Source organism: Barbus barbus (genome assembly GCF_936440315.1).
Source record: "Barbus barbus genome assembly, chromosome: 4".
Classification (NCBI taxonomy): Eukaryota; Metazoa; Chordata; class Actinopteri; order Cypriniformes; family Cyprinidae; genus Barbus; species Barbus barbus.
Genome location: NC_136732.1, coordinates 7,633,602 through 7,651,629, shown reverse-complemented (window position 1 = coordinate 7,651,629; position 18,028 = coordinate 7,633,602). Strand labels below are relative to the sequence as shown.

The window sequence follows — 18,028 nt, the reverse complement described above, 5'->3', positions numbered from 1 at the left end:
GATTTCCAAATGAAATGAAAAATTTACTTTCATCTGAAAAGAGGACTTTGGACCACTGAGCAACAGTCCAGTTCTTTTTCTCCTTAGCCCAGGTAAGATGCTTCTGACGATGTTTCTGTTTCAGAAGTGGCTCGGTAGCCCTTTTCCAGAAGACATCTGAGCTTGGTGACTCTTGATGCACTGACTCCAGCTTCAGTCCACTCCTTGTGAAACTCTCCCAAGTGTTTGAATCAGCTTTGCTTGACCGTATTCTCAAGCTTGCAGTCATCCCTGTTGCTTGTGCACCATTTCCTACCCAATTTCTTCCTTCCAGTCAACTTTGCATTTAATATGCTTTGATACAGCACTCTGTGAACAGCCACACCTTTCAGTAATGACCTTCTGTGACTTACCCTCTTTGTGGAGGGTGTCAATGATTGTCTTCTGGACCATTGCCAAGTCAGCAGTTGTTCATTATTGTGGTTTTTATACTGTAGAGATGGTCATTTAATGAAACTCAAATATAAATATTCTAATATGTGACCCTGGACCACAAAACCAGTCTTAAGTCGCTGGGGTGTATTTGTAGCAATAGACAAAAATACACTGCATGGGTAAAAATGATCGATTTTCTCTTTTATGCCAAAAATCATTAGGACATTAAGTAAAGATCATGTTCCATGAAGATATTTAGTAAATTTCTGACCGTAAATATATCAAAACTTCATTTTTGATAAGGAACATGCATTGCTAAGAACTTCATTTGGACAACTTTAAAGGCGATTTTCACAATATTTTGATTTTTTTTTTTTTTGTACCCTCAGATTCCAGATATTCAAATAGTTGTATCTCAGCCAAATATTGTCCGATCCTTAAAAAAAAAAAAAAAAAAAAACATACATCAGTGTAATTCAATTTCAGATGATGTATAAATCTCAGTTTTGAAACATTGACACTTAAGACTGGTTTTGTAGTCCAGGGTCACATATATGGAGATACTGGATTGTGACTTTAATGAGCTGTAAGCTCTAATCATCAAAATTGAAACAAAAAAAACTTTTGAAATGTTTTACTTTACATGTCATGAACATTAAATATATATGAAAGTTTCACTTTTTGAAATAAGTTACAAAAAAAGATGTTTTTCACGATATTCAAATTTTTTGAGATGTACCTGTATATGAACATTTGAGTTCTTTTATTACAGATCTACCTGGTGCCTCATAGCCTGGCCAGGAAAAGGGTGTGGAATAAGAAGTATCCCATCTGCATTGAGCTGGCCAAGCAGGATGACTTCCTGGCCAAAGTGCAGGGAGATAAGTCTGATGTGGTGGTGGAGGAGAAGACCCCTGCAGCGGGAGACAGGCCTGAGGCTGTAGGCACTAGTGAGGAACCTAAGAGAGCGCACACAGAACCTGTGCTGTACCTGTTTGGGAGAACAGGAAGAGACAAAGAGGAATGGTTCAGAAGGATGCTACTTGCGTCCAAGCTGAAATCCGAAGCCAAGAAGCCCTCTGGCCTGCCTACAAGTAAAACTTTTACAAATTGTCCTTTATTCAAATCATTAGTACTTTCATTAAGAAAAAGTATATTTGCAATGATAGCACAATTCTGGGGTTCTCAGAAGTGGGAGTCATAGTTGGGTAAACTTCAATAGTTTTGAGTGGAAACTGCAACAAATCAAATTTTTGCATGATAGTGTTTATATGCATGATAGTGTTTGCATGATAGGAAGTCATTTGTGGGGAAGTCGTGGCCTAATGGTTAGCGAGTCGGACTCGTAATCCAAAGGTTGCAGGTTCGAGTCTCGGGCCGGCAGGGATTGTAGGTGGGGGGAGTGAATGTCCAGCGCTCTCTCCACCCTCAATACCACAACTGAGGTGCCCTTGAGCAAGGCACCGAACCCCCAACTGCTCCCCGGGCGCCGCAGCATAAATGGCTGCCCACTGCTCCGGGTGTGTGTTCACGGTGTGTGTGTGTTCACGGTGTGTGTGTGCTCACTGCTGTGTGTGTGCACATTTGGATGGGTTCAATGCAGAGCACGAATTCCGAGTATGGGTCACTATACTTGGCAGTATGTCACTTCACTTTATGACTTTCCAAAATAGGAAAAAATATTCAAGAGAGATTGATTGCGGTCAGAAGAAAGATGTTTAATTTGCCACCACTCCCTCACCTTTTGAATTAGAAACACTCGAAGACCTTATACATTAGAAACAAACTAGTTTTCTGAAATGTAATTCCAAGGTAATCTAACGCAAAGTATAGAATGTATATATATTTTTTCATATCATCATAACAATCTGTGAAAAGGGTGGTCTATAGAAAATCTTTCATTGAACGGACTGTACTTTTATCCATAGGTTTTTTTTGTTTTGTTTTTTTAAATCATTCAATCAAGTAGTATTATCTCTCTCGGCAGGCTGTCTGTCTAATAGCCGCAGCAGCAGTCGTGGTAGTCTAGATGAAGTGCTCCAGTCTCATCCAAGACAAAAAGACCTTGATGCCAGTGTCAAACAGAAAGTTCTGGAATACAACGTCTACATGGCCAAATATGTCAGCCAGTCTGCAGGCAGCCCTACCACAAGCCCTGTTCAGAGTGCTGGAAGCAGCCCGGCAATCGTGAAAAAGGTACATAATATTTTACAGTGTCCATTTTCCTAAAAGCAGCAATCTTTCATTTAAAAACCAACTCTGCCTATCAAATACTGAGACTTGTACATCCAGACAATAGCTACGTTTCCATCCACATATTTTTGTGAATTTTGCAATATTGCAATAAAAATGCTGGATGGAAATGGTAATATGTCCATAAATTCTTAAAATGTGCATAAAAACTTGTGCAATAAGACAACATGGAACAACAATGGAAACGTTTACTGAATAATTTTGGTGCAACAAAAGACAAAATGTGACTTTGCCTCAACAGACAATGTGACTGGATAAATGTACTAACCAGTGCACCGGTCTCATCGCGCACCCTTCTCACATGTTATTTTAATCATTGTGAAATGCCAAAGTCCGTAATCAAAATGATTTATTTGGTATAATTCCCCCCCAGAACTGTCTCAGATGATCGCGTTCCTAAACATCAGGCATACGAACAGTCGGAGGATTCCCCTGTTGCAGCAGCTTTGTTTTTTATTATTAATACTAGTGATGATTTTGTTCTCCTGCGTACATGGGATGGAAACGGTGCTTATTTGCAAATGTTTTATGCAATATTCTAATTAAGTTAAATCTATGTTTGTCACGCAGTTCCCAGCCAGTCGTGAGCAGGAGTCCGAGTCTGAAGCCTGGGTCAATGCACTTTTAGGTCGCATTTTCTGGGACTTTCTTGGAGAGAAATACTGGGCAGATGTGGTGTCCAAAAAGATCCAGAAAAAGCTGAGTAAGATCAGGGTGAGTGCAGATAGGTTTACGTCTCACACCAGATTGTCTGACTGCATATTTAATTAAAACAGTAACTTAATGTCTTGATTATTACAGCTGCCATACTTCATGAATGAACTGACCCTCACCGAGCTGGACATGGGAATATCTATTCCCAAGATCCTCAGCTCATCCAAACCATCTGTGGGTCACAGAGGTCTGTAATTTATGATTTATGCTTACTATTGCTTGTACTATTGTAAAGGAAAAATGGTTAGCTCATAAGGGAAAATAATTGATTAAATAAAGCTAAAAAAGTACTTTGTCTCGGACATCAGAATGTAATTGATATACAGGGGAAGTCGTGGCCTAATGGTTAGAGAGTCGGACTCGTAATCGAAAGGTTGCGGGTTCGAGTCCCCGGCCGGCAGGGATTGTAGGTGGGGGAGTGAATGTCCAGCGCTCTCTCCACCCTCAATACCACGACTGAGGTGCCCTTGAGCAAGGCACCGAACCCCCAACTGCTCCCCGGGCGCCGCAGCATAAATGGCTGCCCACTGCTCCGGGTGTGTGCATTTGTTCACTACTCACTGCTGTGTGTGTGCACTTGGATGGGATAAACGCAGAGCACCAATTTCGAGTATGGGTCACCATACTTGACAATACGTCACGACTTTACTTTTTACTTTACTTTACTTTAATGAGCATGCAGAAGTAATCGTCAGGATTAGGGGCTCCAATTTATATGAGCATGAACTACAAATAACAACGTGTCCATACTAACAAGACTTTAACTAAACCAAACACTTAACCTACAGTATACTAAAGTACAGGTTATAGAATTTAGATTAATAACTAAAAAAGGATGATAATTATGAGACAATTGCACACAATATTATAGGATTAAAAGGGTGTTTCAAAGTTCTCTAAAATTATTTTGGGTCTTAAACAGCCTTCTCTTTCTGGTGTGTCTTTTGCTGCTAATTTCAGTTTAGGTAGGTACAGTAGTTTGCTTGTTGGATGTGGGATATTGTGGATTACGTAAAGGAATAATTGACGACGGGCCATTAAATTATAAGAAAATAAAGCACGATACTGCACATCAAAACATTGTTCTTTTTTTTTTTTTTTTTTGCTTAAAATATTCTTGTGTTTAGGACTCCTTTCAAGCCTCCGTTTCTAATTCCAAAATGTAATTTTGGAGCTAGTAACGGTGGCTTGAGCCATTGATAATTCAATGCAGTGATCAATGCAGTCTAATCTGGTTATTAGAGAGAGACGGATTTATTGTAGCTGTGTGAAGCATGTGTGAATTACCCGAGTCTGTGCGTCTCTCAACAGTGTTTAATTTTTATTTCATCTCGGGCACAGTTGAACATATATAAGCCTTTCTAAGTACACTCCATAGTTCATCCCAAAATTAAAATTCAGTCATATTACTCACCCTGGTGTTGTGTTCATCTTCAAGCTTTTAAGAAAAAGGATGCAAATTATCTTTTTATTCATTTGAACAGGATTGAAGACATGAGTCCTTGTTCCTTATCTTTTTCTGTAAAGATTTGTTTTATCCCTGATTTGTACCTTTTGTACATGCAATTTAAGTATGATATAATATATTTAACTCGGTATAAAATACATTATAACTTGAAATACTGTCTACTAAAAAAAAAAAAAAAAAGTGTTCTCTCTGCTAAAACAAAAAAAGTGGAATATTGAAATATTGAGCCCTACAAGAAACCACTAGCAAGCACTTAGAAGCCACTAGAACACTCTAACACATGAATAGCAACATTACCGTTTATGCATTTGTCCGACCCTTTTATCCAAAGCAATTTGGATTGCATTCAGAGTACACATTTCCTCAGTTCATGCCTTCCCTGGGAATCAAACCCATGACCTTGGTGTAGCTCTTGTTCTATTCTTTGAGTTGCAGGAATGCTAAAAAAATAACGTATAGAAGACTTTTGCAACCTACATGGGCCCATAGCAAGAGTAGTAAGGTTACACTTTCACACAAGGTGCCTAGCATGGTGTTAAAAAATTTATAAACCAACAAACACACAAGGTGCCTAACAAAATTTGACTTTAAATGTGGTTCTTTCAGCAGTGTCATGAGATCGTTCGTCTCTTTATTTTACTGCTGATTTTTGCGGATTTTATTAAATTTTGTTTAAATAGTCTATACATACTCAAATCATTTACAGAGGATGTTGAATGCTGCAAAACCATTAGATGTGCTATATCTGCACTGTACTGATGCAGCAGCACCCCTACAAGTGAGTCTGTATGATTTGGTAAATGACCCGACTCCTGCCAGCTAGTTAAACTTCTCGTTCGTCATCGAGGAAGCAGCCCGCTGAGCTCAGAGGATCAGTGTGTCTCTGAGCCAATCAGAGTGGAGCGAACTCAAGTACTGACCTTTCACTCACTTAGGAGGAAGTGTGCGTCGTGACAGCTTGGCTTTTAGGATTTCCGGGGGTTCACTGGCGACTCCTGAATGAATTTAATTAGTGTAAACGCATGCTGGGTGCAGAATTCCAGACCGCTTGATTTGATGTAGAGTTTTCAAATCAGGGAAATATGAAGGAAAGAAGTGCTTTGCAGGTTTTCAGGGGACAAGCAACTGGTGGCCTGTTGTGTCAGAATAGTAGAGAATCAAAGCAATCGTGTTTTTGGGCTAGTGAAGTTTGATGTTGAAATGATGAAAAAGTATCAGTAATGTAATTTAGATGTATTTGTTTGAGTTAAAGTTATTTGTTAATGTTAAAGTTAAAGAATCACAATGAGCTGTCCAGGTGCCAGTTGCATAAACTGTTGAAACTAGTCTAAAAAAGTTAGTCACCTTCAAGACTGGTCATAACCTTTTTTTAATTCAGTTATAAAAAGGTAGATTGGTCTTATTTGTATTGAAAAAGACTGATTACCCCTTGGCAACTGCTAGTTGGTCAAACTACAGGTGCATCTCAATAAATTAGAATGTTGTGAAAAAGTAAATTTTTTTCCTTGTAAGTTATTTCAAAAAGTGAAATTATATATTTTATTTATTTTATTAAATATATTTTAATTCATTGCATGTTAAGTAAAATACTTCAAAAGTTTTTTTTTTTAATTTTGATGATTAGAGCTTACAGCTCATGAAAGTCAATAAATCAGTATCTCAAAATATTAGAATATTTACATTTGAGTTTCAATTAATGACCATCCCTACAGTATAAATTCTGGGTATCTTTTGTTCTTTGAAACCACAATAATGGAGAAGACTGCTGACTTGGCAATGATCCAGAAGATGAACATTGACGCCCTCCACAAAGAGATAAGTCACAGAAGGTCATTACTGAAAGGTGTGGCTGTTTACAGAGTGCTGTATCAAAGCATATTAAATGCAAAGTTGACTGGAAGGAAGAATTTGAGTAGGAAAAGGTGCACAAGCAACAGGGATGACTGCAAGCTTGAGAATACTGTCAAGCAAAGCTGATTCAAACACTTGGGAGAGCTTCACAAGGAGTGGACTGAAGCTGGAGTCAGTGCATCAAGAGTCACCACGCTCAGACGTCTTCAGGAAAAGGGCTACCAAGCCACTTCTGAACCAGAGACAACGTCAAAAGTGTCTTACCTGGGCTGTGGAGAAAAAGAACTGGACTGTTGCTCAGTGGTCCAAAGTCCTCTTTTCAGATGAAAGTAAATTTTGCATTTCATTTGGAAATTAAGGTCCCAGAGTCTGGAGGAAGAGTGGAGAGGCACATAATCCATGTTGCTTGAAGTCCAGTGTGAAGTTTCCACAGTCAGGGATGATTTGGGCTGCCATGTCATCTGCTGGTGTTGGTCCACTGTGTTTTCTGAAGTCCACAGTCAATGCAGCCATCTACCAGGAAATTTTAGAGCACTTCATGCTTCCTTCATGCTGATTTCATTTTCCAGCAGGACTTGGCATCTGCCCACACTGCCAACGGTACCAAAAGCTGGTTCAATGACCATGGTGTCACTGTGCTTGATTGGCCAGCAAACTCGCCTGACCTGAACCCCATAGAGAATCTATTGGGTATTGTCAAGAGGAAGATGAGAGACAACAGACCCAACAATGCAGATGACCTGAAGGCCGCTATCAAAGCAACCTGGGCTTCCATACCACCTCAGCAGTGCCACAAACTGATCACCTCCATGCCACGCCGAATTGAGGCAGTAATTAAAGCAAAAGGAGCCCCTACCAAGTATTGAGTACATATACAGTAAATGAACCTACTTCACAGAAGGCCAACAATTCACTAAACATTTTTCTTTTATTGGTCTTATAAAGTATTCTAATTTGTTGAGATAGTGAATTGGTGGGTTTTTGTTAAATGTGAGCCTAAATCATCACAATTAAAAGAACCAAAGACTTAAACCACTTCATTCTGTGTGCATTGAATTAATTTAATACACGAGTTTCACAATTTCAGTTGAATTACTGAAATCAACTTTTCCACGACATTCTAATTTGAGATGCACCTGTAGTTCTTAAGACACGGTCTTAACATGGTGGCTAAGTTTATGAAACTGGCCCCAGGAAATTATTATTCTCTGGGAAGAGTTTTGTGTTTTATTAGTGGGACACCTTTTTGTTGTTGTGTAAATATACTGACATTGAGACATCCATTTGGAGGTGTGACCAAATACATTTTGGGACCACTGTATAAACTATTGTTTGAAATTCCATTTGTAGGCCTTTGGTTTGACTTGGAGATCTCATACAACGGTTCCTTTCTTATGACTCTTGAAACCAAGATGAACCTGACCAGACTGGGAAAGGAGGTGGAAGGACTTGGAGAACAGGGAAAAGAAGGGTAAGAGTGACATTTCGGAAGACAGAAGTTCCTCATCTCTTTTTCTAAATACCTGGGCTTCTGCCTTTTTGTTTATTTGATAGATTATATTTTCTATTGGATGTAATTATCATTTACGTTTTTCTTTTTTTTTTTAACTGTTTCCTCTGGACTGATTTCTTTTTGGATGTGAACTCTTAATGGTGAGTTGAATCAGGGCTTTTCTGGAATCTCTCAATGTACTGTACATTGCAGCTGCTTAGAATTTTGCTCCATGCATTAAAATGACACACTTCACCACTGAAACCTCACCACATCCCCGCATGTGCTTGTAGAAGTTCTGTTCCAAGCCCTTGAATGAGTGTCACATTGCATTCTGGGATTGCAACCACAGTTTATACATGTGATTCTACCTTTTGTGTGTGAAACATGCAAACGATACCTAAAAGTGTTACAGCTCACTGGGGTTCAGAACAGACCTTTCATCTTTGTTTTGAAGTGCTTTTTGACTGTGTATCGGCTGTGGAGTTTGTCGATTTTAGTATAGGTGTGTTGCAGCTTTGCAAATTCACTTGCTTTCAGAAAGCCTGTTATCATAGAAATATGCTGCCTAAGCCTTTGTTTGTCTGTGTGCATGGACCAGAACCAGACCACGCACTTACTTCCTGGCCGACAGTGATGAAGAGTCATCGAGTGCAGGATCTTCTGATGAGGAAGATGCTGTGGAAGTGCCTGAAATTCCTGGAGTGGAAGGGTGAGATTGAGAAACTGGCCATTTCCTTCTGTGTTTAGTTCTGGATATTGTTACCAGTTTAACAGCTTGGACACAGAATCTCTCTGTGGGTTAAAGATGGCCACACACCTAGAGATAAAGGTACTTTGGATAAAATGCTGCATGTATAACTAGCTCGTGGCTTCTTTTCTTCATAGTTATGTTGGGGGACACCGACCCAGCAAAATCATGCGCTTTGTGGACAAGATTGCCAAGTCTAAGTATTTCCAGAAAGCCACGGAAACTGAGTTCATTAAGAAGAAGATAGAGGAGGTGTCCAATACGCCACTACTCCTGACGGTGGAGGTTCAGGAGTGTCGAGGAACACTAGCTGTCAACATTCCTCCACCGCCAACAGACAGGATATGGTATAGTGCTTCCTTCAATATCCTCTTCACATTACCACTGCACAGAAGTAAAGTCTGATAGTATCTCTGGGCATCCTACAAGTTGCTAGCATGCCATCTGCTGGTCATTATTCAGTACACGTCAAGATATTTCATGCCTCATGCCTTCGTGTTTTAAAAATGTTATTGCATAGTTGAAGCACATGAAATCATATTTTGCCATTTTTCTGACAATTAGGCACCCTGCAAAGTATATACATTTTTAGAACTCAAAAGTAAAATATGTTCCTGAAATAAAGTGTTAAGATTAAAGACATGAATGTGGACATGTGTGGATGTTTCTGTTTATTTCAGGTATGGTTTCAGAAGTGCTCCTCATCTGGAACTGAAAGCTCGGCCTAAACTGGGTGAGAGAGAGGTTACTTTTGCTCATGTGACTGACTGGATAGAAAATAAACTCAATCAGGAGTTTCAGGTAAGCATATGTAAATTTAACATGAACACTAATAAATTCTTCCATGGATTTCATTATGAATGCAAAAATATTTGCATTATAAGAACATGAATGCATTTTTATTTCATTACGGTATTTTAATGTTGCAATTTCAGGAGGATTTTAAAGAATTTGGTTGTGACTATATTGCAAATGATTGAATTATAAAGTTCATCATTTTAATATCAGACTACATTAATAAGCCTTCTCAAAGGTGATACAGGATAGGGAGGATTGCCATTCATTAGTGCAGGGGTTCTCAAATCTGCTCAAGTTTAGCTCCACCTAATCAAACACCCCTAAAAAAAACTAATCAAGGTCTTTAAAATTTAGTTTGAGTGAGTTTCATCAAGGTTAGAGCTAAACCCTCCCAAAAAGAAAAAAAGTGGACCTTGGTGGACAAAACTGAGTTTCCCTGCTTTAGTGGTTTTCTCTCGGTAATTAAGAGCTGCAAACTCATAATTCCCAGTTTAGAGCCAAATGTGTGACCATAAGTGTCAATATCTGAAAGCTGAATAAATAACCTTTCCATTGATGTATGGTTTGTTAGGATAGGACAATATTTGGCCAAGATGCAACTATTTGAAAATCTGGAATCTGAGAAATATTGAGAAAATTGCCTTTAAAGTTGTCCAAATGAAATTCTTAGCAATGCAATTAAGTTTTGTTATATTTACAGTAGGAAATTTACAAAATATCTTCATGGAACATGATCTTTACTTAATATCCTAATGATTTTTGGCATAAAAGAAAAATTCATCATTTTGAGCCATACAATGGATTTTTGGCTATTGCTACAAATATACCCCAGCGACTTAAGACTGGTTTTGTGGTCCAGGGGGCATATTACAGAAAGTTTCTTATCTTAGGTCTTAACTTAAGATATGATATGTTAAATTAGGATTTTTCGCAAATTCGTATTACAGAAGCAAATCTTAACTTGATTTGGGATTCTTATCCTATCTTACAAAATAGTATCTTATCTCTAGTTAGGAAATCTTAAATGGCATAATCAAGCTGGACAATCCACTCTCAGGTCTGTTACCAAGCAACCAACACTGCTGATGAGGTAAACAAAATAATAGAAGCTACTTCACTTTGAAAATCGCCTTTTGCAAAAAAAAAAAAAACGTAAGGCATTAGTCACTTGCATTACAACCAGTAATGCTCCGTGACACTTTTGTTGGTCTCTATAATGCTGGTTGCAGTTCCTGTGCTAACTGTAATATGTTGTGCGGTAGTCTGTAATTATAAGCGTTTTGTCATCAAATATAACACATCTTCAGGGTCCTCCAAGAGTCTTTCTACCATTAAACGTCTTCGTTCTTCATTTTCAACTTAATAAATGTAATAGCCTACCATTGTTGGACAGCACAGTTGTAAGCGTTTTTTTCCGTTAGCTTTCAAATAATTTTGAAGTTAGGACAGCTGTGGGGTTGTCCTAAAGTTAAGACAGTTTTTAGGGTTTTTTGTCAAGTTATGCCCCTTTCCTATCTGTAGTTAAGATAAGAACGCAATTAGGAAATGCTGTTCGGTAATAGCTTTTGTCCTAAATGTGGTCCATTACCATGGTTACCAAACAGATAAGATTTTAAAGTTAGGATCTTTCTGTAATACGCCCCCAGGATCACATATTTTGTGTATAGGTACATAAGGAGCTCACATTTGAGCTCTCTGAATGCATAATTTGAATAAGAATCATGCAAGCACCTTCGGGCACATATTTGTTTGCTGTTATTAGACAAGGCTTTTATTTTTTGTTCCTGCTTCCTTTTCTTGACCCTCTTACGCTTCCATTACCTTATGCAGAAAATATTTGTAATGCCAAACATGGATGACGTCTGGCTGCCTATCATGCACTCTGCCATGGACACGCGTTCCAATGCCAATGCCTTGAAGCATGAAGAAACCTTGGACCCTGAGGAGTCCCTTGAGGACATGTGAAGATTAGTTACTGTATCAAACAAAAGATAAAACTTCAGTCCCATGAGGGCAGGACTATACCTGAGTTGATCATTACAGGTACCATATTGCCCATTGAACAGAGCTGTGAAAAATCTGAACACATCAATAACTAAAAGGAAGGACAATATTGCTTGCTTTTGATTTGTTTGGGACAATACGAATGCACATGCTTCTGTCCCTCACACAGGATAAAGAGGTTTTGGTGACCTACTAAAATGCATACAGGTGATGGTGAACAACTTGTGAAGAAGCAGTATAGGACATAGAAGACTAGGTAAAGTGTATACACTACCTCTGTTTGATGCACGCTGACTTACCAAATGTCCAAGTGTCGCATGACAGAACCTAAACACTTTCCTTCAAAAGCCTAATGTGTGGTTGGCAGATATGTATTACAACCCGAGGGCTTTCACTGGACATTTGGTATGACAGGGTGCCTGCAAACCACATGGAGGGTTTGATATTTGGGGCCGTGCATCCTTGGGATGTATAGAATGTGCTACAAACACCAGTAACGGATAACTCTGGTCATTTTAACTGAAACGCTAAGCCAAAAGGGGGCATTTCTGGGATTTGCACCCATTTATGATTTTCTCATGATTGTCATATGCTTCTAGCAGCAAATAATTTATTAGACACAACAGACCTACTAGTACCACCATTATCCTCTTCCATTCACTGCTGCCTGAGCCCTCTGTGTGGCATCTGATTATGCAATTAGATCAATTTCACTGTGCTCAAGAGGGACACCAGCCAATAGCCTCTCATCCCTAAGCCATTCCTACTCAAGCGGACTATTCTATGCTGTCATCGCCCCTCTGCAATGGCCGTAGATCAGTGGTTCTCAAACGGTGAGTCGCAGGTCTATTCTCAAAGAAAAGCAGGGATTAAGGTGCAAAGTTGGGACAGCAAGATAAATAGGTCAATCTTTTAAAAGAGAGGGGAAAGACTTTTAATTTCTTTGTGTAGTTTTGAGTTTGTCATCTGATCAACCCTGCCGTGTTTTGGTACAAATTCCATGTCACAGAACTCAAACAGATCTGTCTGTTTGTAGAGCAATCCAAAAGAGCAAATTTACCATGGGTTGTAATTTCTACTGGTTTTTAGAAAGGTGTTTTATGATTGTACAAGTAAAATAAGATCTGTAATTAACATAACTTAAGAGGCTTTCACATTTTTACATAAATTACACTCAAATGTGAAATTTATCCATAACCTAAATTTAAAAAAAAGCTATTTTACTCCTGGGTTTTTGAACTGAATATTGAACAAACAGATGCTAATGGACTGAATGTGTGGCCTTCCCTTGCCTTTAAAAACCATTAACAAAACTGCACAAAGTGTAAAAAATACAACCTGACTACATATGATCTATATATTTGTGCTGACCACAATGTTTCTTATTCAGCCTGTCTTGTAAATAACTTTGTATATTGTTGGGTGGTTCATGGTAATATTAATATATTTCAGTGTTTGATTTGAAGGGTATTTTTGTTTACTTTTGAATGAGAATCAATTTTGGACTGCGTTGGGATGTCAAATCTCGAATCTGGGTCCTGAAGCAAAACCAGTTGAGAACCACTGGGCTACACCTCATATTGCATTTCAGATCAAGGCTCAAAATAAGTGCTATTCTCTTTCCAACGCAGATTAACTCATGTCTTGTGTACATGTGAAGAAGATTGTTGAATGTACAAAAAAAGTTCATATGTTTGTCTACCTTTTTTCTTTAAGTGTTGCTATTTTTGTTGCTGTCTGGTAGACTTTTTATTTACTGCGCTTGCAGGCCAATGGTGTATTAAATCATGTAGGTAGTTTGTTGAATAAGTGGCAAGTGAATTTTGCCATCTAAAATATCATGAATGAGTTTTGACATTAATCCATTATCAGATACTTAACAGGTGTTGACAGATCTGAAAAAGTGTTTTATATACAACACAAATTCTGCATCTTAGCTGCCGCTGAGGTTTCAGAGAACGTGAATTATGGGTTTTTCCACCTCCATTTTGCGTTCAAGTCAAAGCATCAATACTACATGTACTTTGATTTCAATGTGTTTATTTTGTATCACTGTTTATGCTTCAATATTGCCATTCAAAATTGATTTTTTTGTGCGCGCTCTTGCCAATTGCTGTTTCCTTTGCGCAATATTTCATTTGAATATTGTGTTCTGCCATATTGACAACATGATTGTGTGTGAAAATTGATAAACTGCTTTTGCAAAAATAACTCGAGGCATTTTTTTCAATGTTGTTGTTGAATGGTTTTAAAAGAGCAACTCCCAAGAGGCTCCAGTTATAACAAGCCCTTGCTTGACCCATTGAGCCACGACGGGGCTCCACAGGTTCAAAGACAATGCTTATATATACACATTGCAACAAGTGAAATATTCCTTTATGGGCCCCTTACTCAGATCCATTATTACACCCCTGTTCAATGCCCCTTTATATAGTAGAACAATGGAGGGAAAATGTATACATTTACAAAAAGTTGTCGTCTGCTTTTAAAAGAGCAACTTGGGGGGGAAATCCAAGAGGCTCCAGTTATAACAAGCTTTTACTGTTGCACTGTTGCTTGACCCATTGAGCCATGAAGGGGCTCCACAGGTTCAAATCCAGTGCTTACATACATTCTTACATAAAACACTGCAACAAATGACACACAAGCAAAGATGTTTATTTTGTTTATTGTTTACAGACTCAAGCAGGATTGCTCAATTGTTACATTCGCATAAAATATTACAGTACAGCATATTTACATATCTGCAATAAACAGCCATTACAATGAACATAGCGAGGAACATACAAACCTCGGCCTCTTCCACTTCCCTTTATCCTTCTCTCCCTGTGGCAAAAGAAAACGTCTTTAACATTAATTTCAGCTTCAAAATCAAACAGACCATGTTGAAATTCACCAGTCTTGTCAGTTATTTTGACTTGACATCACTGATGTTCAGCAGTCTAACGCAGTAAGCATCATTCAAGACCACACAAACAGAACATGCTTGATGCAGCGAAGTCAGGCCTGGTCTTACCTTGAGTCACTGGCCACAAAGTCCACTACAACAGCAAATAAGCCTAAAAGAGGGACAAAAACAAATAAGACATTGATGTATTATAATTTCGCAAACATGAGCTTTATGAAACACTTTTGAATGTAATTTCACGGTGAGTGTAGATACGCCATGCAGCAAACGTGCTCAGGAGCACACCACGTGCTCGCATTTCTAAAGTCCAGACTAAAATACATAACGCTACATACGAAATGTAAACTTACAATAACGTTCCAGTTCTTTTAAATAAATACAATCTAATGTCAAATTTAATATTAAATACACTTTTATCTGCAGACACACGTTACCTGAATTCGCTCCCTTCGGCGTCTAAAACGAACTGGACTGAGCTCCAGACTAGAGATGTTCTTTATATGGGGAGACACCATCCTCTGCGATCCGCTTGGCTCACGTGTGCCTTGCTAACCAATCACAGCATAGCATAGCCCTGACGTCATTGAATTGCTGTCAGAGCTGCATTGGCTGAAAGACAATCAGTCACTCAACACAGTACGGTCAATGGAGAAAAATGTGGTATTAAATACTACAGTAATAAGAGAAAACAATAATTAAAAAAAAGATGTTTATACCATACAAATACATATACCTACAAAACATGTTGTGCCATAGACATAACACGTGTGTGTGTAACAGTTGTCACGGTGTGCAATAGTAGGCTGTGTACTGTAGGATGTGCTGTTGTACCACAGAGGACCTAGTTGGGGCCACTCTGATTATCCGCATCCCACCCCATACTGGTCTAACACATGTTTCCTTGATGAATTGTCTTTATATTAAATCATCAAATTGACTGAGTAAATAAATAATAATAGTATTAATAATACATGACTAAATGTAAATGCATCAGGGTCCACCTTCGTTATGGAAGTTAAGCTATTTTCTTTGATTTCTGATTCCTCTATAGGTAAACAGCTAGAAGAATAATAGAGTGGTTTGTAGCACAAATGGTAAAACTAAACTATTTGTGCTACAAACCAGCATGTTTATGATTATGATAATAAATAATATGATAACAAATACCAGTTTGAAACTTAAAATTTCAAGCAGCATAATGCACAGCAAAACAATTGAAAGCGGATGACACTGGCGTACCTGCTCTTACAATAAAAATAAGATCGATACTGAGATGCTTAACTTTAAAAAAAATATATGCAGCTGGGGATATGTTTTTTAACTGCATTTATCAATAAAATACTTTAATTATTTAAAACATTAATTTATTTATCTTGAACAACATGCCAAAAAGTGAAGTCTAGAACAAAAAGAAAGACTAATAGCAAAAGGCTATATCGACAACTTCATATGTAAGTAAAAACTGTCCTTAATATTTATTATTACTATCGCTACTACTTAGCAGATCTAGCAGTTTTTAATGCTTTTATGTAGGATAGGGTACTTTCCCGTCAAGCAATACGAAATACCTCTAATTTTGTTTTTCTCCAGCTGCGCTCCATTTTCCGGGCTGCTCTCTTAAGGTGTGAGTGTTCTCATTATTCCACGGTGTACTCTTTTCCTTAATCTTCCTTAAGCGTAAAGGAGCAACCGTATCTAAAGTGCTAGAAAAGTGAGAGTCAGTAGTTTCATAAGTCAAGAAGATTATTTATAAAGTAGTCTTTTGTAGTAGAAGTGATGGTTTTACCATATTTGTAGGAGTTGGCTTTACATCTTTAGCTATATGGAATATACACAAAACTAGATAATGATCTAGATGAGATATCATCGCTCTACTGCAATATTTCAACACCACTGACATCAATTCCATATGACAGTATTAAATCTAGAGTATGATTTCGACGAAGGAGTAGGTCCTGAAATGTGTTGTTTAACACCAATGGAGTTTAGAATGTCTATAAATGCTGACCCCAACGAATCTCTTTCATTATCAACATTTATATTAAAATCACCAGCAATTCGGACTTTAGCTGCAGCCAGCACTACCTCAGATAGAAAATCAGCAAATTCTTTAATAAAGTCTGTATGGTGCGCTGGTGGCCTGTATAGAGTAGCCAGTAGCCAAACATTGCAGGGGATTTATCATTAACACTTGTTTCTTTGGATAACGTTATATGAAGCACCATTTCTTCGAACGAATTATACTTGAAACCCGACCTCTGAGAAATACTGAAAGTATTGCTATAAATTGTGGCAACAACTCCCCCTTCACCTTTTGGACACTGTTCATGTTTGGTAATCTTGGTGGGTAGACTTGTTTAAAGTAATGTAGTCATCTGGTTTTAGCCAGGTTTCTGTCAAACAAAGCATATCTAGTTTATGGTCAGTGATCATATCATTTACAGAAAGTGCTTTTGTAGAAAGGGATCTAATATTCAATAAGCCAAGCTTTATCATTTGTTTATCTGTATTATATCTGATTTTTATTTGTTGAACATCAGTTAAATTGTTACTCTTACTTTGGTTTGGACGTTTTCTGTATTTTCTAGTTCGGGGAACAGACACAGTCTCTATATTGTGATATCTAGGTGAAGGAGTCTCTATGTGCTCAGAATTAACTGACTTCTGTGACGTGAGGCGGCTAGCAGACGGTCGGTTTAGCCAGTCTGTCTGCTTCCTGACCTGGGCCCCAGTTAGTCAAGTGCGAACTCTAAGACTATGTGCCATATTTCTAGAGAGAAGAGCGGCACCATCCCAAAGAGAGATGAAGACCATCTCTTTTCAACAGGTCAGGTCTGCCCCAAAAATTCTTCCAATTGTCTATAAAACCTATGTTATTCTGCGGGCACCACTTGGACATCCAGCCATTAAGTGACGACAGTCTCATATGTATCTCATCTTTGGGGACAGATTGTATGAATGGTTGAAGACAAAATCACATTGTAAAAATTGTCTGTATGCAAAACAAAGAAATTTAATTTCTGGGCAATAATGTGTTGATTGTAGCCAAGTTTTATATACACAATTGTAGATTTGTTAAAGTTTCTCTGTGTTTTAAGGCATTTAAAAATTATTTTAGAATTTTATTCCATAAAACAATTAAAAACGAATGCCTTAAAAATCTCTAAACTTCTGGCAGCATACTTGGATTGACCTACATAAAATGTGTTTTTATTTTGTGTTGTGTTTATTATATGCTGCTTGGATTTATTGTAAACGCGTTTAACAATGGAAAGATGACAATGCCAGTTTGTTATTTGAAGGTTAAATAAATAAACAAACAAATAAATGAATAAATTCCATTTTCCGTTCCAAGATGAAGTGACGTCTTTCACA

At 38.0% G+C, this 18,028-nt stretch overlaps 1 protein-coding gene and 1 long non-coding RNA gene across 6 annotated transcripts in view; one reads left to right on the top strand and one right to left on the bottom strand.

Annotated features, from left to right (window-relative positions):
• The window catches only part of LOC306868667 (testis-expressed protein 2-like), a 56,057-nt gene extending 42,098 nt beyond the window's left edge, over positions 1 to 13,959 (top strand). For 2 of the 5 annotated variants that reach the window (XM_079414953.1, XM_079414954.1), the window contains 9 exons: positions 1,187 to 1,508; positions 2,402 to 2,610; positions 3,238 to 3,381; positions 3,469 to 3,568; positions 8,051 to 8,171; positions 8,800 to 8,904; positions 9,081 to 9,290; positions 9,624 to 9,744; positions 11,572 to 13,948. In XM_079414953.1, coding sequence (XP_079271079.1) covers positions 1,187 to 1,508; positions 2,402 to 2,610; positions 3,238 to 3,381; positions 3,469 to 3,568; positions 8,051 to 8,171; positions 8,800 to 8,904; positions 9,081 to 9,290; positions 9,624 to 9,744; positions 11,572 to 11,706 — 1,467 coding nt within the window. In that variant the 3' untranslated portion in view covers positions 11,707 to 13,948. Of the gene's footprint in view, positions 1 to 1,186; positions 1,509 to 2,401; positions 2,611 to 3,237; positions 3,382 to 3,468; positions 3,569 to 8,050; positions 8,172 to 8,793; positions 8,905 to 9,080; positions 9,291 to 9,623; positions 9,745 to 11,571 lie in introns of all 5 variants that reach the window. The other 3 variants (XM_079414951.1, XM_079414952.1, XM_079414950.1) reach the window with 2 other exon arrangements.
• Positions 13,960 to 14,387: 428 nt separating this feature from the next.
• LOC306868668 lies at positions 14,388 to 14,825 on the bottom strand. The gene is made up of 2 exons (XR_013784115.1): positions 14,762 to 14,825; positions 14,388 to 14,571 (listed from the first exon to the last, which is right to left on the bottom strand). It is a non-coding gene; the product is annotated as an uncharacterized lncRNA (long non-coding RNA).
• Positions 14,826 to 18,028: the final 3,203 nt, after the last annotated feature.